Below are 26979 nucleotides of genomic sequence, written 5' to 3'. Positions count from 1 at the left end.
TGTCCCTTCGTCCTTCGTCTCGTCGCAACTCCGTTGTTTGTTTGTGTCCGCACTACGTCGGTCTCCATGGCAACACGCGATTCGCCGAGTTTGAATTTCCCTCTCTGCCTCTGCGGCGCGCTGCGGCGGTGCGGCGGGCGAGGCAAAAGTGCCCCACAGCGCGGAAATACTCAATGAAATGACCGTATGACAATCTGAGAGGCAATTCCAAAGAAAATTAACGCCATATTCATTCATTCGAAGATGGGGTTGTCCACAAAAGGCGCGTGTTTCCCTCCTAAACGGCTCGCCGAGTCACGGTTTCTCATACCCAGCAGAAGAAAACTAGACCAGAAGACAAAAACAAGTGAAGTTGGGCTCCCAAAAGAAACAACCACAAATCTGAACAACAAGGTGGAGCAGGAACTAAAGTATTTCCTCATAATGTGAAGCTGTTGTTAATCTGTATGAACCGCTCCTTCGGTCGGTTTCCTTTAGTTACTGAACTAATGCATTTACAATGGTAAGTCGGCGTCGCTCGTTCTTCGAAAAGCGGCTTCCCCCGTGCCATTAACCTATGACTGTATTTGATGTCATATGTTTATGAATTGGAATGGCTCGTAATTCTCACCTCTGATGCACATTTGGGGAAGACGCCTTTTCTTTTTCAAATCACAGTAGTTCAACTTTACAGTAATAAATCAAAATGTGATGTGTTCAGTTTTAACTTACTCTGCTAAGCTTAACTCACACTTGTTTCCTAATTTCCTGTTAAAGGTATTCACAATTTAAAATTATCTCCTAAAAGTTTAAATCAGTTTGTATTAAAATTTTAACCCTGAAACTCGAAGACTTTTTCAATTCTATCAAGTTTGGAGCCTTCTAAACATAACCTCCTAATTTTTGACAGCCTATACCATTTGTAAGTGTTTATTTCTATTCTTCCAGGGTGCTAATGTATCCCAACTGGAGAGGGATATAGGAGCGGACCAGTTCCCTCCGAATGAACATTTCTTCGGACTAGTCAATGTAAGTACTTCTTAACTTTTCAGTACACTGTGTACCTGTCAGTCTTCTAACATCTCTTTCATTGCAGTTTGGAAATACATGCTACAGTAACTCAGTTCTTCAAGCACTATATTTCTGCAAACCATTTAGAGAAAAAATTTTGGAATACAAAGCAAGAAATAAAAGAACAAAAGAAACATTATTAACATGCTTAGCAGATTTGTTCTACAGCATAGCAACTCAAAAGAAAAAAGTAGGATCTATTGCACCCAAAAAATTTATAGCAAGACTGCGTAAGGAAAAAGGTATGCATGCCTTAATTGTACTCTGCCTTTTTCTTCAGACTGGCACCGCTGTTGGTGTCAAATCTCTTTTCTTGTTTATGATTTTTTTTTTCTTTATTTCAGTTGAATTTGATAACTACATGCAACAAGATGCTCATGAATTTCTAAATTTCCTTATCAATCACATAAATGAGATAATATTAGGTAAGTTTCAAAAACTTGTTTGGTACTTTATTAGTAATGTGTTCAGGGAGAGACTATTGGTCTGATATAGTAGTTAAGTTGAAAATTGACAGTTGTGTTTCTTCCCATCTACAGCTGAAAGACCTCAGAATTCCAATAGCAGGCACAAATCTGGTAATGGTGATTCTGTTAGTTCACAAAGTGAACCAACATGGGTTCATGAAATATTTCAAGGAATTTTGACAAGTGAAACTAGATGTCTAAATTGTGAAGCTGTGGGTACCTCTGAAACCTTTCTTGATTTAAATGGATAAAGGACTATGCTTAATACTTGACTTGTATTGCTCCTCAGGTCAGTTCCAAAGATGAGGATTTCTTTGACTTGCAAGTGGATATTGACCAAAATACTAGCATCACACACTGCTTAAAGTGCTTCAGTAGCACTGAAACATTATGGGGTGACAACAAATTTAAGTGTGACAATTGTGTTAGTTACCAGGAAGCTCAGGTTAGTTAAAAGTATTGAAAATAATTATCCTTTACTGTTTTCAAATGTATTAACCGTTATTATTTTTCATACTTTGTTTCTGTAGAAGAGAATGCGAGTAAAAAGATTACCAATGATCCTAGCATTACATCTGAAGAGGTTCAAATATATGGAACAGTACAATAGACACATAAAAGTATCTCATAGGGTGGTTTTTCCATTAGAGCTGCGTCTTTTTAACACCGTAAGTTATCAATGCTGGTGCTGTGTGTTGGTTCCAACTACCAAAGACTAACAGAAAGTTGTTTTTTTACAGTCCGATGATGCTGTTAATCCAGATCGCTTATATGATTTAGTTGCTGTTGTAATTCACTGTGGAAGTGGTCCAAATCGTGGCCACTACATCAGTATTGTCAAAAGCCATGGCTTCTGGTTGCTCTTTGATGATGACATGGTTGATGTAAGTTGGTTGTAACACAGTTATTATTCTGTTCAAGCTGCATATAATCATATTGTGTCTTGATGTTCCTCACAGAAAATTGACTCCTCAGCAATAGAAGACTTCTACGGATTAACGTCTGACATCCAAAAGTCCTCTGAAACAGGATACATTCTGTTCTACCAGTCAAGGGATGTGCTTCCCTGACATAGACCAAATCTACAGAAAATAATAGATAATATTTGTTGAGTTTCATTGTTAAGAAATTTATTTATGACTGGTAGCTAAACATTCCTTCAATTGAGCTTTAAGTTTTTTGTCATCAATTCATGGAGTCCAATATTTGGGGGATTTAATTGTTGCATTGCCTTATGCACAAACATAAATCCACAGAAAAAAAAATTGCCTGAAATTAGCTAAGGACTCAAGGGCTTATTGGAAGACATCCATTGTTGGTGACTACTGTTCCATCGTTAGCATATTGCTAAAAAGCAATATTTTTTAAGGCTGTGGTCCCTGTTAGTTGCCATAAATAAGGTATGAGCCATGAGAGTGAATTTCCAAAGGCTTGCTGTAGTAAGCTGTAAACCTTGCACTTTCATGTGTTGGAAGTTGATTGCTTCTTTGACCTGAAACGTAACTCAATGCTGCCTTTGTATGATTTCTTGCTTGTTGAAGTGTTGTGAAATTTTAAAGTGGGCTTAAGTGTAAGACTCTGTTAATGATCAGCAACGGTTGCAAGTTTTGTTCTTTGACGATGAAAAACACATGTTCGGTTTGGCTGGAGCTTTTTGCTGTACCGTACTTCGAGTTTCCTTTCTGTATTTTCTGTTTTGTAGTCCATGAGCTTAGGTCTTCCAATTGTGCTCTTTGATAACGTCTTTTTATTGACATTAGTGGATTTTGTTCTTAAAAGTTGGTAATAATAATCCTCTCCTCTGTAGTTTTTCTAAAATGTTATGTTTTTTAAAAAAATAAAGTAAATAGGAAGTTATAAAAATTCTGTTAGCAATAACACGCTACATATCGATTGCCTCATCTAAGTACTGTTTGCCCTCTCCTCAGTAGTTCTGACATTATTGATGATTTTTTTTTCTCTTTTGTATCCTTCTATGGAGTCATGTTTAGTTCTTCCCATTGCTGAGTAATGCTATTTGGATGACCTTGACTCAGAGACCATTGAGAACAGCACCTTCATGTATGTCATCATTGCATTTTATTGTCCTTGTAAAGGTGCTTTCATAATGGACATGCCAGTTCTCAGGCCTAAATAATTATACAATCAGATGTCTTTCCTAATTTTTTGCAGTTTTCACAATGCCAGAACCAGAGGATTTGTGATGTATTTTTTAGGATTGCCATAGAAGAAGTTTTTGAGTGCTATAAATGCCATCAGAGTACATGGACAGAAAGTGTGGACGTTTCAGTTCAGGTTTTCTAAATAGATCCTAAATTACTGTTCTGCAAAAGTGCCTTTGCTGTTGTTAGGTGGTGTTTTGATAGAATTTGCAGAAAGTTCCAATTTCTTATGGTTGATCTTTTACTTTATTTTATGTCAGACATGAATGAGTCTTGCATTCATGGAACTCTCCTTCATGGCATTTTAATACCAAGTCTCACATCCACTCTGGGCTTTTTCATTTCGTAAAAAAAAACAAAAAAAAAACATTGTCTTCACTAACAAGCTGAAGTTTTATATTTGGTTTTAATAGTACGGCAATAAAATCCTGGGGGTGTTTGTGTGAAACAAATTTAGAAAGACAGTTTTGCAAAACTGTAGGTCTCATTGGTAGTTAACCACTGGTTTGGTAGGATCTACAGTTTTGCACAACTGTTCTAGTCTTAAGTACCAGTTAACTTTGAACTGTTTGAGGCTGTTAGTTGTTCAATGCCTCCAGTTGGCTGAGCCCAGCTCTGTGTATGGTGCACATTCATGTGATATAATCACTCCGCATGTGTCAGTTTCAGACTAAGAACCCACTTTCTTTGACTTTCAGTAGTAATAATCAGGGGAGAAATGAATAAGGCTGATTTAAAACTGATGCTCTTGTTTCAGAATGTAAGTAGAAAGTATTATTTAAAAAATGTTTTGAAAAATCAAATAAAAATGTCTGGGTCTTAAAGGAGCTGTAGTACGTATTTGATTTCCTCTGATTGCGTGATTATAAGCATTCATTGCCTTTATAGAAAAGGTACTTGTACTTATTCCCTAAATTTTGTTCATCAGTAATACCGATTTATGCCTAGTGCAGCCATTGTTAAGCCTAATTAAAATATCAAGGAAAAGAAATTTGGTATGAAATGAAACTGCTGTGTGAATGAGTCCCTTATGTTGTTCCAGTAACCTTGATTGCCATGCTCAACTCCTTAACACCTCTAGTGTTCATTCATGAAATGTGGACTTGACTTACTAGGATTTAAAGTTAGCTACTCTGTTACCTTCTGATAAGAATTTATTTGATGTGTTGAGTCTGATCAATGTTTTATGTCATCTCCTACACACTTGTGCTGGTATAGATCACAATCATGGACTTTCCTTTCTTTTTCAATTTACATATGTACTGAAATGAAGATATTTGATATTTACATTTACTGAAGTTCAATAATAATAATAAATTGTTTTACAAACCCTTACAAACAGTCTTAAATTGTATTAACATATTCTAAATGCACAATTTAGTCACAATATTGACACAACTGATACCAGTCTCACATGTTCTTATTCCGAGCTTCTTCCTAATGCCTGCCCCACCGCATTCATTTCAGCTTTAGACAATGGATTCAACATCAATCCTGGAACTGGGCTTGTATGCTCAAGGTCTCGGAGGGCATTAACCTTCACCTTCAAGTCGCTTCGTAGCTTGTTCACCTCTACATCCAGGCGAACTTGATCTGAAAACCCAAAGCAAATAAAAAGATGTGACTTCATCGAGATCTCAGATGGCAGACAAGATTGACCAAATAAACTGAAGATTCAGGATGTTACCATTATTTAAAATGTTGGATACTTTCTTGATGGGCATTTTAACAAGAAGTGGCCCAACAGTTATCCATGCTGTTGAATTGTCCAGCCTTTGAACTGCTCGTATTGCTTCACGGTTTTGATTTCTTTGCTTGTCTAGGGCGACAATTTCTTCGCGGTCACTTAAAATTTCTTGAGCTTTCTCTTCAATTTGAGTTAGGTGTAGAAGTGACTTTCCTGGATTCTCCATAATGTTAAAAAACTGCAAAACAGAAAAAGAAAACTAATGGTTAATTCTCTAGGTTAAAATTTCAACTTATAAAATTAAATTTTCTTTTGGCCGGAAAAGGTATTTAGAGCAAAAAGTAGTGCCAATGAAAAGAAAAAAAAAATGAGCCAGAAACTGTATTGTTATTTCATTAAGATCTAGTTTTAGATAGATGCACTTTAGCAAGACCAAAATCCACAATACCTTGATGAGCAGTGGGTGCGATTTTACTTCAGCTCAATTCCCTTCGCAAAGCAGCTTCTAACAATTTTTCTTTACGAATTTGTCGCTTCAGCTGTGATTTATTTTGATGACTACTTGAATGCTCTCCTTGTGAGGGATTCCTAGCAACAGCTTTTGTATCATTGGACTGAAAGTGAGTGATACGCGCCTGTCCTTTCGATGCCCCAAGTCCTTTGCGATCTCTCTTGAGAACTGTTTTTGGGGGAAGCTTCATTCCGCTGCCAGATGGGCCAAGGCCTTTCTCTCCATCCCAGCCATTTTTCAACATGAGCTGATAACCGCGATTATTTCCCGGAATGCTATAGAACGTCTTGCAACCTTTAGAGCAACGACTCAACTGATGGATTGTAGACGTAAGGTGCTTTTTTTTCCTAGATTCTTCAATTATGACATTGCAATCATCACAGAATTCAAAATTCAATTCTGAATTTGCAACTTTTTCATTTTTAAGTGGTTCTGGCTGCAACGCAGGTTTTTCAGGACTAAAGTTCCTTATTAACTGTATCACATTAAGGTGGCCTTTCTTTCGAGCAAGTGAGATACATGATTGCCCACCTTTGTCTCGAACCCCCACATTGGCCCCTGAAAGGAGCAATAGTTCCACAATTTCAATCGCTCCTGCACAAGCCGCAACCATCAGCGGAGACCAACCAAATTGGTCAACAGCATTGACTAGACTGGCATCTGAATTGATGGCGTCTTCGACTTTGTCATAGGCACTGGACTCCACGTACCTCATCAGTGAGCTGAGAGAAACTGGAGGTTTAGGTTTGACGGACACTGAAGCGGAAGCGCTTTGATGTCGTAACTTGGGGGCAAGAGGTGCGGTTGAATCCAATTCTCCACATTCAGTGGATGCCACTTTCCTCCTGGCGTCTGACCGTCTCTGACGTGACGTAAACGCAGTCTGGACGATTTCTTCGTAGGCTTGACGTGCGTCATTGCCTTTAAGAGCCCCAGTGCTCCCTGTGCAAACGCTACCCTCAACCTCAACCTCAACCTCCTTGCAGCTGCCCCTCACAAACTCCTTCCATCCGGGAAGGCTGCCTGAGTGGGACATGGCGACATGGCCACGGGCGGACGCGGACACGCCCCAAGATTAACACTTACATAAATTGCCTATTGTATAACCGAGCGGAGAACCAGCGGTTTAAATACGTTCACACTCCTCAGTCCTTTATGTTTTCGTTGCTCCTTTCGAATGAATGTGTGTTTGTGTGAATGTGAATGTCAATGTATTCATCTCTGAGGCTAGGTTGCGTAGTATGAGAAACGTTACGGTACACTACGAGCAGAAAGAAACCATCCCATCACATAACCTCCCATTACCTGAAGTAGTTTCGTGGTTTCTGTCGTTCCTAATTAAAGCATTGAAGCACGTCAATCATGCTGTCCCAAGTGAAAAGAAGGTTTGTTTTGAATGTGTCATATGATGTTTCAGGGTCTATAATCACTATCTTCCTGGAACCGTGAAGCTACCATCCCAATGAAGATGCTGGATGTTCCTCTTTAAAATGTTTTCTTTCTTTGTCAACAAGCTACGGCACGGCACAAGGGTAGCCACTTGAACTTTTATTTTTTTCACTTAACAATGTTTTATTTTTTTGTTTATTTTAACAGGTTGCTCCATCCAGTATTCTTGGAGAACGCATTCCTTTCTCCTTCAGTCGCTCGGTTCTCATCCAAGAAGGGCCCAAAGGAGCCATTTGTGTCTGCTCAAGTATCAAAATCAGATCGCAAAAACGGCGAAGAGGATGTTCTCGAGGAATTTTTTAATAGGAACCTGCTCCCAAAGAAACCTAGAAATAAAACTTCTGATGAGTATTCGGAAGTTTTCGATGCAGTCCTTGATGCCACATTCGGCAAAAAAACGAGGAAGCAGGTGTCATCAAAAGCTAAGCCAGGGCAATTAAGTATGTTGATTTAAACCTAAACAAGTAAATAGCTCATTCAAGAAAACTAAAAATTAATGCAATAAATTTTAATTTTAACAGATATACAAATGGCAAAAGCAGCACACAGTGTTGCAGACTTGGCTGGTTCAAAGAAAACAGAAGTTCTGGGGGACATTATGGACAAATTAAACTCTGTCTTTCCGGGAATGGATAACCATACGAAAGGAAAGAGACAACCCTCTGGGAAGTTTAAGAATCAAGGTCCTCAGCGATTCGCAACCTCTTTCAGTGATGAAGATAATGTGGAGGACATTGTTGGAATGGCAGTTGCACAGAAAGGGCCTAGGCAGAGACCAAAATCAGAAGAAGGCTTCAGTAAAAGGGACAGGAAAAATGCTGTTGGAGAGGACACTGCAGTTGCCGCTGATGAATGTGATGCTGTCAATATGGCTTTTTCGGGTGGAGGATTTAACATGCTGTCAAGTGATGTGTAAGTTTTTCCCAGCCCAATGATCTCCTATACTGTAGAAGAAAAGAAAAAAATGTAAATAATGTATCTTTCTCTCCACTAGCAAGGTGCAGCCACGATTTATTGGGCAACGCTTTACAACCGTAGACCAATTGTTAAAATCTCAGAAACCTCTTGGAATTTTCACCTCAAATCTTTCCGAAAGTTCATCTTTGACCCTGTGGAAAAAGTTTGAAGAAGCTCGGCTTCAGGGTTGCACAAGATTTGATCCTTTGAATTGGTTTGACCAGTGTATTGTGTGGACTGAAGAAGGAAAGCTCTGGCATTTTCCCATTGATAATGAACAAGGTAATGGTCCTACGCTTGTCGACACATATCTATCTGTCCACAGAGATATCAATAAACTTTTTTAATAAATGTATTCCATCTCTATCATCTAGGTATGGATAAAGAGGCTGAAGTTGACTTCTCAGAACATATATTCCTAGATCATCACGCTGAGCCATGGTGCCCCAAGGAGGGGCCAATCAAATATTTTATGGAGTTGGTTTTAGTTGGCCTAAGTAAAAACCCATATTTGACAGTTCAGGAGAAGATAGAGACAATTGACTGGTACCGGGAATATTTCATGAAAAATAAGCCACTTCTGGAAGAGATCAATGTTTTTGGATCTTCTGAAAACCCCATTGATGTAGAAGGAAAGATATCGTGAGCTTCTATTATCAAGTTAACAAAAAATTATGTTGCATTATATCAATGTTTAATCATATTCCTCCTGCCTTAAGTTATTTGTTTAAAATAAAAATTGTATGATTTTGAGTTTGCTCATGGGTAATCTGCTATTTGCCACTTGTGATGTGAATTTTCAAAATAAATTTTTCTAAGTCCGAGTTTATTTTACCATTTTATTCACAATCAGTATATTCCTCAAATTCAACCACCAACATGTCAACATAATTTCTTTTTCATAAAATGCCATGCTAACACTGACGCCCATTCAATTTCTGAAGGAAACAAAAGAGGCTTTGGAATTCTAGCTTACATCAATTTTAGTTCACCTGTACATAAATTACGTACTGATTCATACAGGTAGACATGCAGGGCGTGAGCATCAGTTTTTACCTGTAATCACAAGTTAAAATCCACTCCCTATTTTTGGTATTTTCTATAAAAGCGCTTCTTCTAGTCTGCCCAAGTAGCACCTAAATGTAACTCCAAAAAAAAAAAATTCTTATTAGAAGAAAACAACAGGCATATGGTAACTATGATTTCTAACATGGTTTTTGGACACCTGTCAGACTTGTCCATGCGACTTGAAACCCTCCCGTTCATAGGAGATGCTAAACACGTTTAAATTAATAGTCGATTATTAAATATCGAAAAGAGAGAACGAGGGCCCGAGCGAGGGAGGCGTCCGAGTCCCGCGGCGCCTCGGTCTGGTTCAGTCCCTTGTAGTGTAGGCGCAGCCGAGCTAGGCGTAGCCCATGTGGTACATGTCCCCCAGCAGGCGAGTGATGGGGATCTCCCCGATGGTCTCGCGGAAGAACAGCTGCTCCACGGTGGCCTGGCGGACGGAGCGCAGGCTGGGCACTAGCAGCAGCAGCCGGCCGAAGCGCGTGGGCTGCCGCGGGTACCTGGTGCGCACGTAGTCGCTGAGGATGCACTGCGCCTGGTCCTGGAGCATCTCCACGGGCTGGGAGTCGCACAGCTCCCCCGTCTCTGCAGCCAAAGAGAAAGCAACAACGAAAGCGTCATGGCAAAGTTTTTAGCGGCGTGGTGGCTCAGTGAGAGCTAGGGAAGGCCCACCCACCCGGCGTGAAGAGGATGACGGCCTTCATGCAGCCGCACTCGCTCACGTCCGGGGACAGCTGCCGGAAGCGGGACATGATCTCCACGATGGTCTTGAGCTCGGCGGCGGTCACCTCGTCCTGCGGCAGCCGGTCCCGGGCCTGCGGGGACTCGAGCAGCGCGGACAGGTCCCAGGGGATGGACCACTGCGCCAGGTGCAGCAGGAACAGCTCCTTCCACGACTCCTGCAGCAGCAGCAGCTGCAACCGAGAGGGGCGGGGTAGGGCGTGAAGGCGGGGCGGGCTCGTCCGGGGAATGGCTTTCCCTTCGCTTCGCCTTTCCAGTGGCTCACCTGGTCCTTCTTGGACAGCGTCTGGAAGGGGGCGAGCGACCGCACCCACTGCACGGCCATGAACAGCAGGCGGGCGGTGGTCTCCTGCGCCAACGCAAACACAGCCGCGTCAGCACAAAGAACAACGCCTCCATTTTTAAATCGGGGCCAACCGCCCCCGCCCCCTCTCTTTGTTCCTCGAGGGGCGTGGCATGGCGCGGCGGGGGCGGCGCGGGGGCGGGGTGCCGCGGGCGGCGGGGAGGGTGGCGCAGCAGCAGCGTCGCTCCCATTGGCTGCGCCGCGTCGACCAATCAAGAAGCCAAGCCGCCCCGCCGCCGCGCCGCGCCGAGCCGCGCCGAGCAGCGTCGGAGATGACGCCGCCGCCCAGCCTTCTCACCGACGCTCTGTCTCTCTCGCACGCATGCGGCATGCCGTGCGTCCCGTGGGGGTGCGAGAGAGACAGAGCGACGGAACGATCCTCCCGCACCAGGCTGCTGCAGGCGCCGCCTCCGCTTCTTGGCGGCGGCACGACGGGGACGTGGGGGGCGGGGAGGCGTGTCGGGGAGGTGGAGCCACACTCGCGTTTATGAAAATGCAGCTCGGTGGGGAAAGCAAGAACCAAAGGCGTACCTGCAGGACCTCCCACGTGGGGGTGAGGACGATGGGCAGGGTGGCGGCCTGCTGCAGCAGCACCCTGTCCTCGGAGAGCTTGGCGCCCCACAGCAGCTCCTGCAAGCAGACGGAAGGGAAGGACTCGTCAGTGGGGCCCAGTGGGCAGAGAGGTTAGAAGTCACTGGGGCCAGGATCGGTTTCCCCATTGTCTCGTCTAATCATCCCGTCTCCTCGGTGTTTTCTGCATCGCGGATTAGCGGCCGAGTCCCCGAAGTCGAGGCCGACCGGGCGCGCGCTGCAAAGCTACACCCGGGTGGGACGCGCAGTCATCCGTGAGGAGGCCGAGAAGGGTGTGGATGTCGCCGACGTCGACGCCAGGCGCGGCAGTGCTGGCGGCACCCACGACCCTGCGCTGGCACGCCGGCACGCCGCGGTGGCGTGGTGGCAGGCGCCACATTTGGCGCGCCTTCCCACAACACGGCGCGCAGTGGCGCGGCCCGGCCTGCAGTCGGGAAGGGACACGACACGGCCGGCCGGGCGGGCGGCAAGCCCGCGCAGGCAGCAGTCAGCAGTCTGTCCGATTCTCAGAGGGATCTGTGATCTCTGGCACCGAGAGAGGGCTCGGCTCGCCCTTCCTGTTGCTACATCAGCCCTTCTAATCCGGCCAGCCCTTTTGCCTTGGTGCCGTACAGCCGTACCGCTCCCCACCCTCCGTCCTCGGACCCTGTGGTGGGTGGACCCTGCCAGGGCTCGCCAGGCCTCGCCAGGCCATGGCCCTGCATGCAGTGGGCTGGCCGGGCCGGGCCGCAGGGAGGGTGCCACGATGATGCCACTCGGAGGCCTATAATCGTCACAAAACACGCCGCCCTCCCTGACCTCCCCTCCCTCTCTCTCTCTCGCTCTCCGCAGGGCAAGGACGACACCGACTCACGGGCGTTGCTGCCCACAGCGAAACGCGCAGCGTCGCGCGGGAAAGCGCTTTCCCGCGATGCCGTCGATGTATTTGTTATTTGTTCCGCTTTCCTGTTTGCGTTTCCCTCCCTTCCGGACTTTTGGGCGCGAAAACGGAGGGCAGATGGAGAGAGAGAGAGCCTTACCGCCTGACACGAGGGCGCGCGTGTGTGTGTTCTGCGCGGACACCGATCTTCCTTCCTTCCCGAAACAAAAATAAAAGATAGACAGGCGAGGGGGAAGTAATAATAAAATAAAAGAGGGGGAGCTTTACGTTTGGTGTCCGCGCGTCCGCTGGCAGTGTGTCCGCGGAGCGTCCGCGTCCGCGCGCTCCCTTCCACGCTTCCACCCTCCTGCCTCCCTGACTGAGAGGCTGGAGGCTGGGTGCCGCTGGGTGCCGGGTCGCGGCCTGGCGGCCTGGCGGGTCGGAGCTACACGCCACATGTGCCGCTTCCCACCGGGGCTATTGTGCGCTCGCCGAGCAGGGGCGGCGCGGGGGCGGCGCGGGGGCGGCGCGGGGGCGGCACGGGGACCTCATGAGGGAAGGAACAGGAGGAAATGGACGGTAAAAAGACGAGGGGAGAAGAAATGGAAAAAAGGGCGAAAGTAAAATAAAAAAAAACTAAGAAGAAACCCGGCGAGATAAGTCATGGCTCCGGTCGGTGGATTTGTTATTTGTTATGCTTAATGTGCTCCGCCACGAGCGCGTACAGCGCGTACAGCGACGCCCCCTGACCCCGGCGCCGTTGTTGTGTTCCACTTTTTTGTTTCTTTCGCCGAAACAAAGGGAGAGGGGCGGGGCCGCTCCGGCTTGCGTGGCGGAGGTGATGTTAGTTCGCGGTAAAGTTATGATGGAAAGTCCGGTCGTCTTGTTCTAGTCGCTCTTCTTGTTGTTGGCCGGGCTGTTGTTCCTCTCTCTCGGTAGAAAAAGAAAAACGACGGACGGATGGAAAAGGAGGCCGACGACCGAATAATCGTGTGCTGGCTGGCCGCAAAGGACGTTACTTTTTATTTTTAATTTTTTTTAAATCACTGGCAGTTTTTGCCAGACTGTCTGTGCTGACTGTGGTGCGGTGCCCGCGCGTGGTCTGATCCTCGCTCCTCCGACGAGGCCTATCTTCTGCCCTATCATTTCGACAGCTGCGCCGAGGCCGCGGCCGGGAGAGCCGAGGCCGGGGAGAGCCGAAATGGACAATCAAGACGTTCCCCTTTCTCTATATACATCCCTGCCCATTGTGCGGTCGCTGGAACGCCGGGACGCTGGAGCTGGAGCGCGCTGGAAGGTGGGAGATCACGCTAACGCCTCGTCACGCAGCCGAGGCCGTGGAGGCCGCGGGGGGTATCACGCCACCCTATTAGCCAGCCAGCCCTGCCAGCCCGCCCGGCCCCAGCTGCGCGCGGCTACGTCATAATTTCAGCGCGGAGAGCAAAAGGCGAGCGATGGAGGCGACGGCGTCGGTCCGGTCCGGTGAGCACGGCGAGAGCACGGCGCCTGTGGAGTCGGGGGTAGGCAACGCGACGGCATGGCTGCGTGGCGGGCGGCCTACCCGGGGCCCGCAGGCGGCAGGCAGAGGGCTTTCGTCGCTCTGTCTCTCTTGCGGCCGTTCGGCGTGCCTCGCGAGTGCGAGAGAGACGGAGCGACGAACGCTCTGTTCGGAACCCCCAGGGAGATGAACGCGCGGCTCGGCCGCGGCACTCACCTCGCACTTCTCGGCCGACATGAGCAGGTGCAGGAGGTTGGGCGGCGGCGGCGGCTTGTGCTGCGCCAGCACCATGGCGCCCTGCGAGCTGTGCTCGTCGGAGGCGGCGGAGGCAGCGGAGGCGGCGGGCGCGGGGGCGGTGCCCTGGCTGTCGGGCGAGCCGAGCGGCGGTGGCAGCGGGCAGGGGGCGCCTGCCTCCAGCCCGGGCGCGGACGGCGAGGTGGGGCTCAGCCCGGAGCTGTCGCTGGGGCTGCCCTTCGCCGAGCCGCCCCCCGAGCCGCCCCCGGAGCTGGCGCTGACCTGGGGGCCGGGGCAGCCGGTCGGCGACATCGGTGACAGCGACAGCGGCGAGGACAGGTGGACGGCGGCTGCAACGGCAAGGCGGCATTCATTAGCTGTTCCTTTGGGGTGGCCGAGGCCGTCGTCGTCGTCGTCGCCTACCTCTGGCGGCCCACTCGTGGTGGGCGTGCGGGTGCGGCGGCGCGTGCGGCGGCGGCTGGTGGAACAGGAAGCCGCCGGGCGGCAGGAAGCCCTGGTGCACGCCGTGCACGCCGTGCTGCAGGTGGTGGTGGCCGGGCAGCTGTCCGGGCAGGTGGTGCGACTGCACGGCCTGCAGGTGCGACGGGTGCAGCATGTCCTTGGGCGGGCCGTGGCCGGTGTGGCCGCCGTGGCCGCCGTGCCCCAGCTGGACCAGGGGGTGCTTGGGCTTGCGGGGGCCCCGCTCGTGCTGCACCGCTGCAAACAGCAAAGGCCCTGATCATCATTCGGTGTGTTCGTTATCACTGCGGCCGCGTCCCCGTGCAGTGTGCCTCGCTGCTCCCCGCCCGGCCGCCCGCATCCATCAAAGCGCAAAGAGGCGACGTGAATGAGACGCTCCTCTAATCGTCTCGGCGTCTCACTCTTTCTGCGCCTTCTCGCGCAAAACTCCTTGAAATCTGTCAAAGTGATCGAGGGACCTCGGGCTTAGGGGCTCCCGCGTCGCGCAGCGTCGCGTGTCTTTGGAGCTTCCCCCACCGTCCTTCCTTTGCCTTTCGGAGAATCCTTCGCCATCTTTGATCTCGTGCAGCGGCCCAAGTCGCACAATCCACCTCCATCTCGGCGGCGGTGGCGTGCGCGGGGCCGCAGGGAGGGGGTCAGGCCGGTCATGACCCCTCCCCCTTTCGAACCACCCGGCCGCCTGGAAGGTGGGCAAATTGCAATACATCCCGCCTATTTGCCACAAAGCATGGCTTGACGCCCTTCAGAAATTTCTGGGCAAGCCGCTCGGCTATAACCATTTTGACGCGGTGGCCGGCCAAACTAAAAATATAAAGGCTGAAAAAAAAATCATCAGGGACGCGGGGATTTGAACCCGAGCGCGTCCTGTTTACTGTTTTTCCTGTTTCCGCTCTGGGTGCCGTCATTACGAATGCGAGCTGCGAACCACGTTACGTGTTCGCGTAACATATGTTGCGCTCAGAGCGCGGTGCGTGGCGTGGCGCGGCGTGGCGCGGCACGGAGTGAGTGCTCTTTTCCTTAATTCAACTGAATTAGGAATGGCGCCGCAAGCCCCCTTCCCCCTCCTCCGGGCTGTTCTGCCGGGGGCGCCAGATTAGCCCCCGTGGGCTGTATGAGACCACCACCGCGGGCACCGCGCTTCGCAGCTTTCCGAGCCGAGCCGAGCCGAGCCGAGCCGAGCCGAGCCGAGCCGAGCCGAGCGACACCAAGGATTTGGGAGGCATGCTCCATTAATCAACTCACGCGAACTCGGCGGCCCTCCGCAGCTCCCTCTGCAGCACGGCGCCACGGCAGCACGGCCCGAGTGGCTGAGCACATCTGCCCCCTCCCCCACCCCCTCCCCTCGCGCCGCGGGAGGGGACTAGCGCCATCAAAAAGGAGCCGCCTTCGCGGTGTTGGCTGAGAGTGTGGTGATTGGGCGGCGCGGGGGCGGCGCGGGGGCGGCCCCCATTGGGCCCCGGCAGATCCCGCCGCCGCCGCCCCGCCGCGACTCAAAGTAATGCTGTTTTCACAAGCATTGCCGTCGCGTCTCCGCGGAGCCCCGCGGAGCCCACTTGGCGGTGCGATGAATCGGAAACATTTCCCCCTCCCCCCCTCGTCCCCCAAAGCCCGGCCGTCTTTTCCGCGGCGCGCGCTCCTTGGAAAAGGAATCAGACGGCAGAATTTAGAGGCGGCAGGTGGGTCACACGCCCCGCGCCGCCCGCGCCGCCGCCCCGCCGCGCCCGCCCACGTGAGGGGCTGGCGGACTGGCGGCCTCGGCCTCTAGTCGCCCGCCCCCCCCGCGCCCCCAAGCCGCCGCCACGACAGCGCAGCGCTCCGGTAACAAGGATCGCGGCAGACCTCTTGGCCCAGCGCGGCACGGTGGGGGCGGGGACGGGGCCACGCCCGCGCCGCGCCCCGCCGCCCCGCCCCGCCCCGCCCCGCCCCGCCAGCACGTGAGGGGCTGGCGGACTGGCGGCCTCGGCCTCTAGGTCGCGCCGCCGCGCCACCGCGCCACTCCAAGACAGCCGAGACAGCGCAGCGCTCCGCATTAACAAGGACGGGCAGACCTCTTGGTTCCCAGGCGCGGCCGGGGCGGGGCGGGGCGGGGCGCGAGCGCTCCGGGGCAGCCAGCTCACTTTCGGGCGGGGCGGGGCGGGGCGGGGAATGAGAAGTACTTAGTTCTGCAACACGGAATCTTTGGTGGCGGCGAGGAGGTTCCATTGCGGCGCGCAGTCTTGGCCGCAACCCCCGGGCGGAGCAGCGGAGCAGCCCCCGGGCACTTCTCCGCGCTGGAGCAGCAGCAGCGCTTTCAGACAGACCGCCCCGCCCCGCCCGCGCCCCGCCCCGCCCCGCCCCGCCCCGCCGCGCCCTGAACCCCTTGCTTCATCATGAAATCTGCGGCTTCTGGGAGGATCGCGTCACGACATCCGGCAGTGAAGATACTAGTGCAGAAAGGTGAGGCCGCAAGGGAGATGGGCGGGCGGCACGCGAAAATTAGAAAGGCTCGTTTCTCTATCGGGTCGCTTCTCTCTCTCGCTCTTCCAATTTCTCTCCCTCTCTCTTCCCGGCGGGCTTCCACAGCACACCGTCATATTCACGCGATGCAAACTCCGCCAAGCCCTCGCGTCTCCAGTTCGAAAAACATGCCCAACTTGGGATCGGCTCCGAGTTTTGAGCGCCTCCGGACCGGAATAACGTCAATTAAAAACAGTTAAAAATGACGAAGTATCTGTCCAGACAGTGGTGCTCGCCTCGCCGGTTCTGTCGAGAGCTGATCCCGATGGGGTGGCCTTGGAGGACGCCGTCGCCGTCCTCGAACGCCTTCGTGCCCTTGGGGCCCTCGACTTCGGGTGCCGAGTGCTGCCCTCGGCTGTCTTTCAGCTTGGCCCCTTGCTTCGGTCTCTGATTGAGCTGCTAGATTCTTGTTTGACTTCGTTGATTGGTTGGAAGGGCCCGTGTGTACTGATCGCTCTTGTCAGCGGAGGCTGGCTGCCCTGGCTGGCGGACCTATCGAAAGTCGCCAGCGTCGTCCGCCCCCCGCCCTTCCCTACCCTCTTCAAAATGGACGCAGAGGAAAAATCGGCAAACAAAAATACGGCAAACAAAAAACCGTATGCGGCAAATCAAAAACCGTATGAGGCAGACCAAAAGCCGTATATGGCAAACAAAAAACCGTATGCGGCAAATCAAAAACCGTATGAGGCAGACCAAAAGCCGTATATGGCAAACAAAAAACCGTATGCGGCAAATCAAAAACCGTATGAGGCAGACCAAAAGCCGTATATGGCAAACAAAAAACCGTATGCGGCAAATCAAAAACCGTATGAGGCAGACCAAAAGCCGTATACGGCAAACAAAAAACCGTATGCGGCAAATCAAAAACCGTATGAGGCAGACCAAAAGCCGTATATGGCAAACAAAAAACCGTATGCGGCAAATCAAAAACCGTATGAGGCAGAAAACCCAAAAGCCGTATATGGCAAACAAAAAACCGTATGAGGCAAATCAAAAACCGTATGAGGCAGACCAAAAGCCGTATATGGCAAACAAAAAACCGTATGAGGCAAATCAAAAACCGTATGAGGCAGACCAAAAGCCGTATATGGCAAACAAAAACCGTATGCGGCAAATCAAAAACCGTATGAGGCAGACCAAAAGCCGTATATGGCAAACAAAAAACCGTATGCGGCAAATCAAAAACCGTATGAGGCAGATCAAAAACCGTATGAGGCAGACCAAAAGCCGTATATGGCAAACAAAAAACCGTATGAGGCAAATCAAAAACCGTATGAGGCAGACCAAAAGCCGTATATGGCAAACAAAAAACCGTATGCGGCAAATCAAAAACCGTATGAGGCAGACCAAAAGCCGTATATGGCAAACAAAAAACCGTATGAGGCAAATCAAAAACCGTATGAGGCAGACCAAAAGCCGTATATGGCAAACAAAAACCGTATGCGGCAAATCAAAAACCGTATGAGGCAGACCAAAAACCGTATGAGGCAGACCAAAAGCCGTATATGGCAAACAAAAAACCGTATGAGGCAAATCAAAAACCGTATGAGGCAGACCAAAAGCCGTATATGGCAAACAAAAAACCGTATGCGGCAAATCAAAAACCGTATGAGGCAGACCAAAAGCCGTATATGGCAAACAAAAAACCGTATGAGGCAAATCAAAAACCGTATGGGCAGACCAAAAGCCGTATATGGCAAACAAAAAACCGTATGCGGCAAATCAAAACCGTTGAGGCAGACCAAAAGCCGTATATGGCAAACAAAAAACCGTATGCGGCAAATCAAAAACCGTATGAGGCAGACCAAAAGCCGTATGAGGCAAACAAAAAACCGTATGCGGCAAATCAAAAACCGTATGAGGCAAATCAAAAACCGTATGAGGCAGACCAAAAGCCGTATATGGCAAACAAAAAACCGTATGAGGCAAATCAAAAACCGTATGAGGCAGACCAAAAGCCGTATATGGCAAACAAAAAACCGTATGCGGCAAATCAAAAACCGTATGAGGCAGACCAAAAGCCGTATATGGCAAACAAAAAACCGTATGAGGCAAATCAAAAACCGTATGAGGCAGACCAAAAGCCGTATATGGCAAACAAAAAACCGTATGAGGCAAATCAAAAACCGTATGAGGCAGACCAAAAGCCGTATATGGCAAACAAAAAACCGTATGCGGCAATCAAAAACCGTATGAGGCAGACCAAAAACCGTATGAGGCAGACCAAAAGCCGTATATGGAAAACAAAAACCGTATGAGGCAAATCAAAAACCGTATGAGGCAGACCAAAAGCCGTATATGGCAAACAAAAAACCGTATGCGGCAAATCAAAAACCGTATGAGGCAGACCAAAAGCCGTATATGGCAAACAAAAAACCGTATGAGGCAAATCAAAAACCGTATGAGGCAGACCAAAAGCCGTATATGGCAAACAAAAAACCGTATGAGGCAAATCAAAAACCGTATGAGGCAGACCAAAAGCCGTATATGGCAAACAAAAAACCGTATGCGGCAAATCAAAAACCGTATGAGGCAGACCAAAAGCCGTATATGGCAAACAAAAAACCGTATGCGGCAAATCAAAAACCGTATGAGGCAGACCAAAAACCGTATGAGGCAGACCAAAAGCCGTATATGGCAAACAAAAAACCGTATGAGGCAAATCAAAAACCGTATGAGGCAGACCAAAAGCCGTATATGGCAAACAAAAAACCGTATGCGGCAAATCAAAAACCGTATGAGGCAGACCAAAAGCCGTATATGGCAAACAAAAACCGTATGGGCAAATCAAAACCGTATGAGGCAGACCAAAAGCCGTATATGGCAAACAAAAATCCGTATGCGGCAAATAAAACCGTATGAGGCAGACCAAACCGTATGAGGCAGACCAAAATCGTATATGGCAAACAAAAACCGTATGAGGCAAATCAAAACCGTATGAGGCAGACCAAAAGCCGTATATGGCAACAAAAACCGTATGCGGCAAATCAAAAACCGTATGAGGCAGACCAAAAGCCGTATATGGCAAACAAAACACCGTATGAGGCAAATCAAAAACCGTATGAGGCAACTCAAAAACCGTATAGGCAGACCAAAGCCGTATGCAAACAAAAACCGTATGAGGCAATCAAAAACCGTATGAGGCAGACCAAAACCGTATATGGCAAACAAAAAACCGTATGCGGCAAATCAAAAACCGTATGAGGCAGACCAAAAGCCGTATATGGCAAACAATTTTAACCGTATGGGCAAATCAAAACCGTATGAGGCAGACCAAAAGCCGTATATGGCAAACAAAAAACCGTATCGGCAAATCAAAAACCGTATGAGGCAAATCAAATCCGTATGAGGCAGACCTAAAGCCGTATATGGCAAACAAAAAACCGTATGGGCAAATCAAAAACCGTATGAGGCAGACCAAAAGCCGTATAGGCAAACAAAAACCGTATGCGCGACAATAAAAACCGTATGAGGCAGACCAAAAGCCGTATATGGCAAACAAACCGTATATGGCAAATCAAACCGTATGAGGCAGACAAAAGCCGTATGAGGCAGACCAAAAGCCGTATATGGCAAACAAAAAACCGTATGCGGCAAATCAAACCGTATGAGGCAGACCAAAACCGTATAGGCAACCAAAACCGTATGGCAAATAAAAACCGTATGAGGCAAATCAAAACCGTATGAGGCAGACCAAAAGCCGTAATGGCAAACAAAACCGTATGGGCAAATCAAAAGCCGTATGAGGCAGACCAAAAGCCGTATATGGCAAACAAAAAACCGTATGGGCAAATCAAAACCGTATGAGGCAGACCAAAAGCCGTATATGGCAAACAAAAAACCGTATGCCCGGGAAATCAAAAACCGTATGAGGCAGACCAAAAGCCGTATATGGCAAAAAAAACCGTATGCGGCAAATCAAAACCGTATGAGGCAAATCAAAAACCGTATAGGCAGACCAAACCGTATGGCAAACAAAAAACCGTATGAGGCAAATCAAAAACCGTATGAGGCAGACCAAAAGCCGTATATGGCAAACAAAAAACCCGTATGCGGCAAATCAAAAACCGTATGAGGCAGACCAAAAGCCGTATATGGCAAACAAAACCGTATGCGGCAAATCAAAAACCGTATGAGGCAGACCAAAAGCTATATGGCAAACAAAACCCCGTATGCGGCAAATCAAAAACCGTATGAGTCAGTTACCAAAAGCCGTATATGGCAAACAAAAACCGTATGCGGCAAATCAAAAACCGTATGAGGCAGACCAAAACCGTATGAGGCAGACTAAATCGTATCAGGCAAACGAAAAACCGGTAATCCGGCAAATGTTCAAAAATCCATTGAAGACAAGAACAACAAAACGGGCCGTATCTCGACCGGCAAGAGCAGAACCGTTGCCCGGCAAATTCGAAGACGTGGAGCGGCTGCACCAAGCCGGTTGCATGGCAAACACCGGCGGCTGGCCGTATGAGGCGCCATGCCGTTATGAACGAGAATAAAAGAACATCGGCAACAAAAACTCGTGACGAGGCAGAGGAAAAGCCGTTAGGAAACAAAAAATATTCAACACGTTATGAAACATGATTTTTGTTTCTCTCTCCTATGGGTCTTCAAAGATATTCGTAAAAATTATTCAGACAGACGGCCGAGCTGGCGCGAAGCCGGCGAGTGGCGAGCCGGGCGGCCGCGAGCTACCTGCACCTTTGGACGCGGCAGGCTGCGCTCACCGCCAGCCAGCCAGACACACGCCCGCCCCGGCGCCCGCCCCTTTAGACTTTTTAGGATCGCGGTTTCTCGGCTCAGGTAAAAGCACGCTGACACCTTCATGTGTACAGTATTTTTAAGTATGTTTCAAGCGTGGTGAAGGTATCATCTGCTAAAAAGTTCGACCTTCTGCAACTTGACATTTTTTTTATTTTCGTAAAGTTTATTCCTTTTTTCAGATTTAGACGGGGGGAACCAGCCCGGCGACGAAGGGCGAGGCGACGCAGTGACGCTTCGCGCTGACTACTGACTATATATTCAGTGTACGGACCGGGCCGGGCGTTTTGGCGTTTGCTCAGCTAACGAGCTAGCGGCCGCGCGGCCTCGTGCCTCTGCCGCCAGCAAGACTGATTCCGAGAGTCGCTTTCGTCGCTCTGTCTCTCTCGCACTCACGGGGCGTCGCGTATGGGTGCGAGAGAGACGGAGCACCGCGACATGGCCTCGGCATGGCCTCGGCCGGGATGCGGGCGCCGAACTCACTTCGTGCCTGCATGGCCTCCTGGCCGAGACGCCGAGGCCAGCGCCTACTACTGCCCCCGACTGCCCCGCCACCACCCCGCCAACGCCCGTCGCGTTTCAAAAAATGACTACCTTTGCAAAAATAAAAAAAATAAACCAACTCGATAACGAAAAGAGTAAACAAAACAACCGGCCGCCGCGCGCATCCTTCCCCGATGTGAATGTGAATGTGGATGCAGACGACCCGAGGCGGTGTGGCGTGGAGCGTTGCACGCGGATTCACATTCAGGTTGTTGTTTCACTCACTTCCCCGCGATGCGCGCGATGCGCGATCGCCGACTGTTGATACAAGATACCGCCCGCAGCGGCCTCATTCCAAGAGTCGTTTCCGTCGCTCTGTCTCCCTCGCACTCATGGGGCGTCCCGTAGAGGTGCGAGAGAGACAGAGCGAGACTCTCGGACTCAGGCCGGAAACGCCGGAATCCGGAAATGTTTAAAAACTGCCAATTTGAAGAAACAAGAACAAAAACAAAACGGGCCTATCTCGACCGCAAGAGCGAAGTTCCCGCGCAAATTCGAAGAGTGGAGCGGCTCGCACCTGGGGTTGGCGGGCTGGCACACGGGGCTGGCCGTGCCGTGCCGTGCCGTGCCGTGCAGAACGAGAATAAAAGAGACATCGGGCACAATGTCTCTGAGCAGACGGCAGCAGGAAAAAGAGCACGAGGGGGAAAAAAGAACAACACGAAAACATGTTATTATTACATCCCCTCATGCCGTTCAAAGGCAATTTCGGTGAAAAAATATTGACAGACGGCGAGGCTGCGCGGGGCGGGGCGAGGTGGCGAGGCGGCGGGCCGCGAGCTACCTGCAGGGTATGGACGCGGCAACGCGGTGTAGGCACCGAGCGAGGCAGACAGGTTGCGCCGAGCGCGCCTGCAGACTGATTCCGAGAGTCGTTTTCGTCGCTCTGTCTCCCTCGCTCTCATGGGGCGTCCCGTACAGGTGCGAGAGGGACGGAGCGATGAAAGCGACCCTCGGAATCGGCCTGCCGTGCCCTGGCAGCACACTGGCAGCCTGGAACGAGTCGCGCTGATGGAAAAGTTGGTGTTATCACAAGCGGGGCGTTGTTGATTTTCAAGTTAAATTAACGGCACACGGTGCGTCTCGGTCGGTGGCACTTTGAAGCGCAGGCGGCGCAGGCCCCGGGGCGCGAGGTTGGCTTAACCTGTCGCAGGTACGTGGGAGGCCCAATTCAGGGTTTTCTTTTCTTTTTTTCCCCAAAGTCCTTGTACTTACCGTCCTTGTTCATGGAGGCCAGGAAGCACTTGGTGAGTCGGCATGCGCGGCACTGGTTGCGATGGGTCTTGTCGATGGGGCAGCGGCCCTTGAGGTCGCCCTGGGCCTTGCAGGTGTACACGCGGCTGCGGTGGATGGACCGCTTGAAGAACCCCGAGCAGCCTGAACCAAGCGGGACAGTCGTAAGGCCGCGAAAGGGGACCGACCAAAAGTAGCCAAATTAATCTGTCGTTTTTTTTTACCATCACAGCTGTAGATTCCGTAGTGCTTCCCCGAACTTCTGTCCCCGCACACTTTGCACGGGATGTCCAGGAGACGGTCTCCTGAAAGCACAAAAAGAAGGGGTGTGTGTGAGTATTCGAACCACCGACCTTGTGCTCCACTTCCGAGAACGGAGGTCTCGGCGCTGTGAGGGTTCTAACGGCAGCGCCACGTCCGGGCGGCATGCGGTGTGGTGGTCGGGGAGGTCTTGGTGGTTGGCGCGTCGCGGAGGTCGCCGAGGTCGGGGCAGATGGCGGTGCCTCCACACCAGGCAGCCAGGTGGAATAAAGTCGTTACCCGCAAGCGGCAAGCGGCAAGCGGCGCCGAGAACGAAGAACGCCGCGCTCAAAGACGGGACCGGGACGACCGCCGCAGAAAGGCGCCAGCCCGACAGCCCGACAGCGCGACTGGCGAATCGGGCGTGCCTCCTCCCCCCCTCCTCCCCAACCCCACGGGCCACGTCCCCCGCATTTATTCGCTACTCGGAACCGGCAAGGGCCAAAGACGGCGGCGTGTCTAGGAATCGCGGGTCGGGGTGTCTCCGAATCCGCGCGAAGGTCGGATAACACGCCTTTGCCGCCTTTGGCACAACCTGTAAAGCTCATGCGTTGTTGAAAAAAAGATCCAAAAACCCGCTCATGTGGCTCTTCACTCTCCACCATTCCTATGGCACGTGCTTTTCCGAACGTCCCCATTCACCGGGCCTTGATTGCAACGCCAAGGTGTTTGAAAAAAAGGGTGGGGGTGGCGGAGGTGCCGTCAAGAGACCCGCATGGCACGGCGGCACGGCAAGGCGCCGCCCCGCCGCCGCCCCGCCCTCCTGGCCGCCTCCATCCCCGGCGTCTCGCTCTCCTCGCTCGCCTTTGCCCCTTTGTCGCCCTTTGTCGTCGAGTTGCCAAACTTGGCTCGCAATGTTCCGCTCGGTCTGCTCGCTCCGGTCTTGGGGGCGGCGGCGGCAGCAGCAGCACTGGCTTCGGCTGCTTGGGCGGCAGCCCAGCAGGGCCAGCAGGCGGGGTCGGCCTCCGCCTCGGCAACCGCCTCCACCACACCCCCTGCTGGATTGGAGCCCCCCAAGGCACCCAAGGCGGTGACGGGTTGCCTTTGGGCCGTCAAGACCGCACCCAATCTCCCCCCCCCCCCGAGATGAGTTGCCGCGCTTCTTCCTAACCGGATTCGAGTCTCTTCGCGCGTAAAAGTGTGCACGCATGTGTGTGTGTGTGTGTGTGTGTGTGTGCGCGCGCGCGCGCGCGAGTGTCAGTGAATGCGTGTATGAGTGCGGGATTTTGAACCTCTTGCATTGAGCAGCATCACGCTGATGCGCTATGCTCTTCGCGCGCAGATAAGATCCAAGTCCCAACAACAACACAACAACACAACAAAACAAACACAACAACAAAACAACAACAACAAAACAACACAACAACACAACAACACAACAACAAAAAACGAAAGCAACAACAACAAAAGAGGAAGAAGAAAAAGTCCGCTTTTTTCCTTTCTTTTCTACGAACATAACAAAAGTCAACAAACATTGGCAAACGCAACAAACACAGAGTGGTACAGTGGGCGTGCACAAACGCACGCGTGCTGCGCGGTGCTGCGGCTTTGACCACGGACAACAAGTGCGGCTGTGTGGGTCAGCGCGTGGTCTGCCGATCGCTGCGGGCCCCTCGTGTGTGTTGGTGTGCGTGTGTGTGTGTGTTGGTGTGTGTGTCTCTGTTTGTCCTCGTCGTGTGATGGTTGTGTCCAAGTTGGCGATCCACGCGGTCTCCTCGGTCTCCCCTCACGATAACGCCCTTCGCCACCACGCAGACGCATTCCGTGTCGCTCCGTCTCTGTCGCACTCGCGGGCCGTCCCAGGGGGCCGTCCCAGGGGGCGTGGGGGTGCGAGAGAGACGGAGTGAGCGCTCGCGGCCTCGGCCGGCAGCAGGCTCTGCTGACTGCGGCTTGCTGCGGCTCGGGGGAGGATTTTGCGGCCCCTGACCGACAGCGTGCCAGTCGTATAGCGGGGTCGGGCCCCGGGGCCGTGGGGCCCTGACGGTGTGGTGGTGAGGCCTCGGGGAAGGCCCGCGCAAGGCCCCGCCGTAACAAGGTCTGCCAATCCACGTGTCCAATTTTGTTCGCGTGTGCGTGAGTGCGTGTGTGCGTGTGTGTGTGTTTGTGTGCGTGTGTGTGTGTTTGTGTGTGTGCGTGTGTGTGTGAGTGTGTGTGTGAGCAGGGGGGTTGGGTGTTTGGAAGTGGGCGAAGCGGTGATGTGCTCCGCTGCTCGAGGGCGTCCGACCGGACCGGGACGATTCGACCGAATGACAACACAACACCCACCAAACAAAAAAGGGGAAAAAATCGATTTTTGACGTCTTTTGTAATTTAACAGTCACGGTAAACCTCCTAGTAAAACTAAACGCTCAGTGCCAACAATTTTAAAAAGCAATCAGTCAATCAATAAAAACTTTGTTTTGCGGATGAAAACTATGCGGGCCGGCTTCCGGCTGTCGGCGAGTCAGTGGTTTGTCGTGGTCCGGCCGAGAGGCCCGCGGAGTCTGCTAATTGGATCACGGGGCAAAACCAAGGCCCTCTCCTTCTTCATCTCCTTCTTCTCGGCCGAACGCGACTCTTTTTGCGCGTGCTCCTCTAATTGTTCTGCTTTCTCTAAGCCGTCGAAGAGAGCGGCGGTGCGAGGGAGAGAGACGGGCGGAGTGAGAGGGACAGAGGGGTGGGGGGGTGACTGATGTCTGCCGACACCGCTCTCACTCTTCTCGGGCTCGCCACTAACAACTCGTGGGAACTGCCAAAAGGCTGCGGGAAGGGGTTACTTGAAAAACAAAAGTGACAAAAATGAGACAGGATTAAAAAGAGAGCGAAAAAAGTAAGACGCGGCGCGGGGGAGGAAGGAGGGCGGGGGACGTCCCGCCGGCGAAAGGGCCTAAGTCGATGATTCAGTTTGAGGAGCTTTATGAATTCGCGGAGAAAGTCTGGGCGGTGTGAACTGAGTGATTCCCCCCTCTCTCTCCCTCGCCCTTAAAAGTGACAGGGTTTTGCTTTCTTTGGCTCGTCTTTCTCATTTATTGATGTCGGCGTCATTTGGCGAGCGAGTGCCGGGCCCCGGCGGCGTCGCCAGTCGTCCGGACTCGTCGGAGCGAACGCCTTTTTACTTCACTCTTTCCCTCTTTTTATCCTTTGGCCTCTTTCTTTCGTGGCAGCGGCCTTGCAGCCTTGCAGCCTTGCTCGCATTTGTTTCTACCACACCAACAGATTCTTCTCTTTTTTTTTCGAAATTTTTTTTAAAAAATTTAAAATTAAAAAAAAATTTTGGAAAAAAAAGCAGTTTACGAGAGAAGCACCTGTGCCAACATTTGAATCACCTATAGCACTCCCATGTCACACCTTTCCAATCACCTGACATGCGAGTCCAAAATTTGACATTTCGACCCCTGGCCTGTTCACTTCAAATGGTCACAACACACAGGAAAGGTAAAACCGGCGTGGGGCCTCACCTGTGCCCATCCTGCCGCGGGCCTGCCGGTTCTCCTGCAGCAGGTGGTGGAAGATGTCGATGCGGGGCCGCAGGGCCGCGGGGGCCGTCTGGGCGGTCTGGGCGTGGCC

At 51.1% G+C, this 26979-nt stretch overlaps 5 protein-coding genes across 7 annotated transcripts; 2 read left to right on the top strand and 3 right to left on the bottom strand.

Moving 5' to 3' along the window:
• The first annotated feature begins 330 nt into the window (after positions 1-330).
• Positions 331-4966, top strand: LOC117647521 (ubiquitin carboxyl-terminal hydrolase 46). Its single transcript, XM_034389290.1, has 9 exons — positions 331-502; positions 928-1008; positions 1076-1292; positions 1395-1475; positions 1590-1729; positions 1807-1962; positions 2048-2185; positions 2258-2401; positions 2477-4966. The coding sequence occupies exons 1-9, from the start codon at positions 500-502 to the stop codon at positions 2585-2587; spliced, it is 1071 nt and encodes a 356-aa protein (XP_034245181.1). The 5' UTR covers positions 331-499; the 3' UTR covers positions 2588-4966.
• Positions 4816-7106, bottom strand: LOC117647523 (p53 and DNA damage-regulated protein 1-like). 3 transcript variants are annotated; one of them, XM_034389293.1, is made up of 3 exons: positions 6964-7106; positions 5367-5604; positions 4816-5272 (listed from the first exon to the last, which is right to left on the bottom strand). In XM_034389293.1, the coding sequence occupies exons 2-3, from the start codon at positions 5590-5592 to the stop codon at positions 5100-5102; spliced, it is 399 nt and encodes a 132-aa protein (XP_034245184.1). In that variant the 5' UTR covers positions 5593-5604; positions 6964-7106; the 3' UTR covers positions 4816-5099. The 3 variants fall into 3 exon arrangements, with proteins under 3 accessions (XP_034245184.1, XP_034245186.1, XP_034245185.1); XM_034389295.1 differs by lacking the exon at positions 6964-7106 and adding an exon at positions 6588-6819; XM_034389294.1 differs by lacking the exon at positions 6964-7106 and adding an exon at positions 5815-5955.
• On the bottom strand, positions 5843-6913 carry LOC117647395 (G patch domain and ankyrin repeat-containing protein 1 homolog). The gene has a single exon (XM_034389123.1). The coding sequence runs from the start codon at positions 6911-6913 to the stop codon at positions 5843-5845; it is 1071 nt and encodes a 356-aa protein (XP_034245014.1).
• Positions 7103-9112, top strand: LOC117647520. Its single transcript, XM_034389289.1, has 5 exons — positions 7103-7262; positions 7474-7766; positions 7848-8238; positions 8321-8565; positions 8658-9112. Exons 1-5 carry the CDS (start codon positions 7240-7242, stop codon positions 8927-8929), a joined length of 1224 nt encoding a protein of 407 aa, XP_034245180.1. The 5' UTR covers positions 7103-7239; the 3' UTR covers positions 8930-9112.
• On the bottom strand, positions 9103-26979 carry LOC117647394 (nuclear receptor subfamily 2 group E member 1). The gene is made up of 9 exons (XM_034389121.1): positions 26871-26979; positions 23358-23438; positions 23116-23277; positions 14207-14334; positions 13600-13713; positions 10967-11065; positions 10358-10441; positions 10028-10265; positions 9103-9936 (listed from the first exon to the last, which is right to left on the bottom strand). The coding sequence occupies exons 1-9, from the start codon at positions 26878-26880 to the stop codon at positions 9689-9691; spliced, it is 1164 nt and encodes a 387-aa protein (XP_034245012.1). The 5' UTR covers positions 26881-26979; the 3' UTR covers positions 9103-9688.

The sequence above is a fragment of the Thrips palmi genome, unplaced genomic scaffold (assembly GCF_012932325.1).
Source record: "Thrips palmi isolate BJ-2018 unplaced genomic scaffold, TpBJ-2018v1 HiC_scaffold_2, whole genome shotgun sequence".
Lineage (NCBI taxonomy): Eukaryota > Metazoa > Arthropoda > Insecta > Thysanoptera > Thripidae > Thrips > Thrips palmi.
This window is presented reverse-complemented; position numbering and strand designations above follow the sequence as displayed.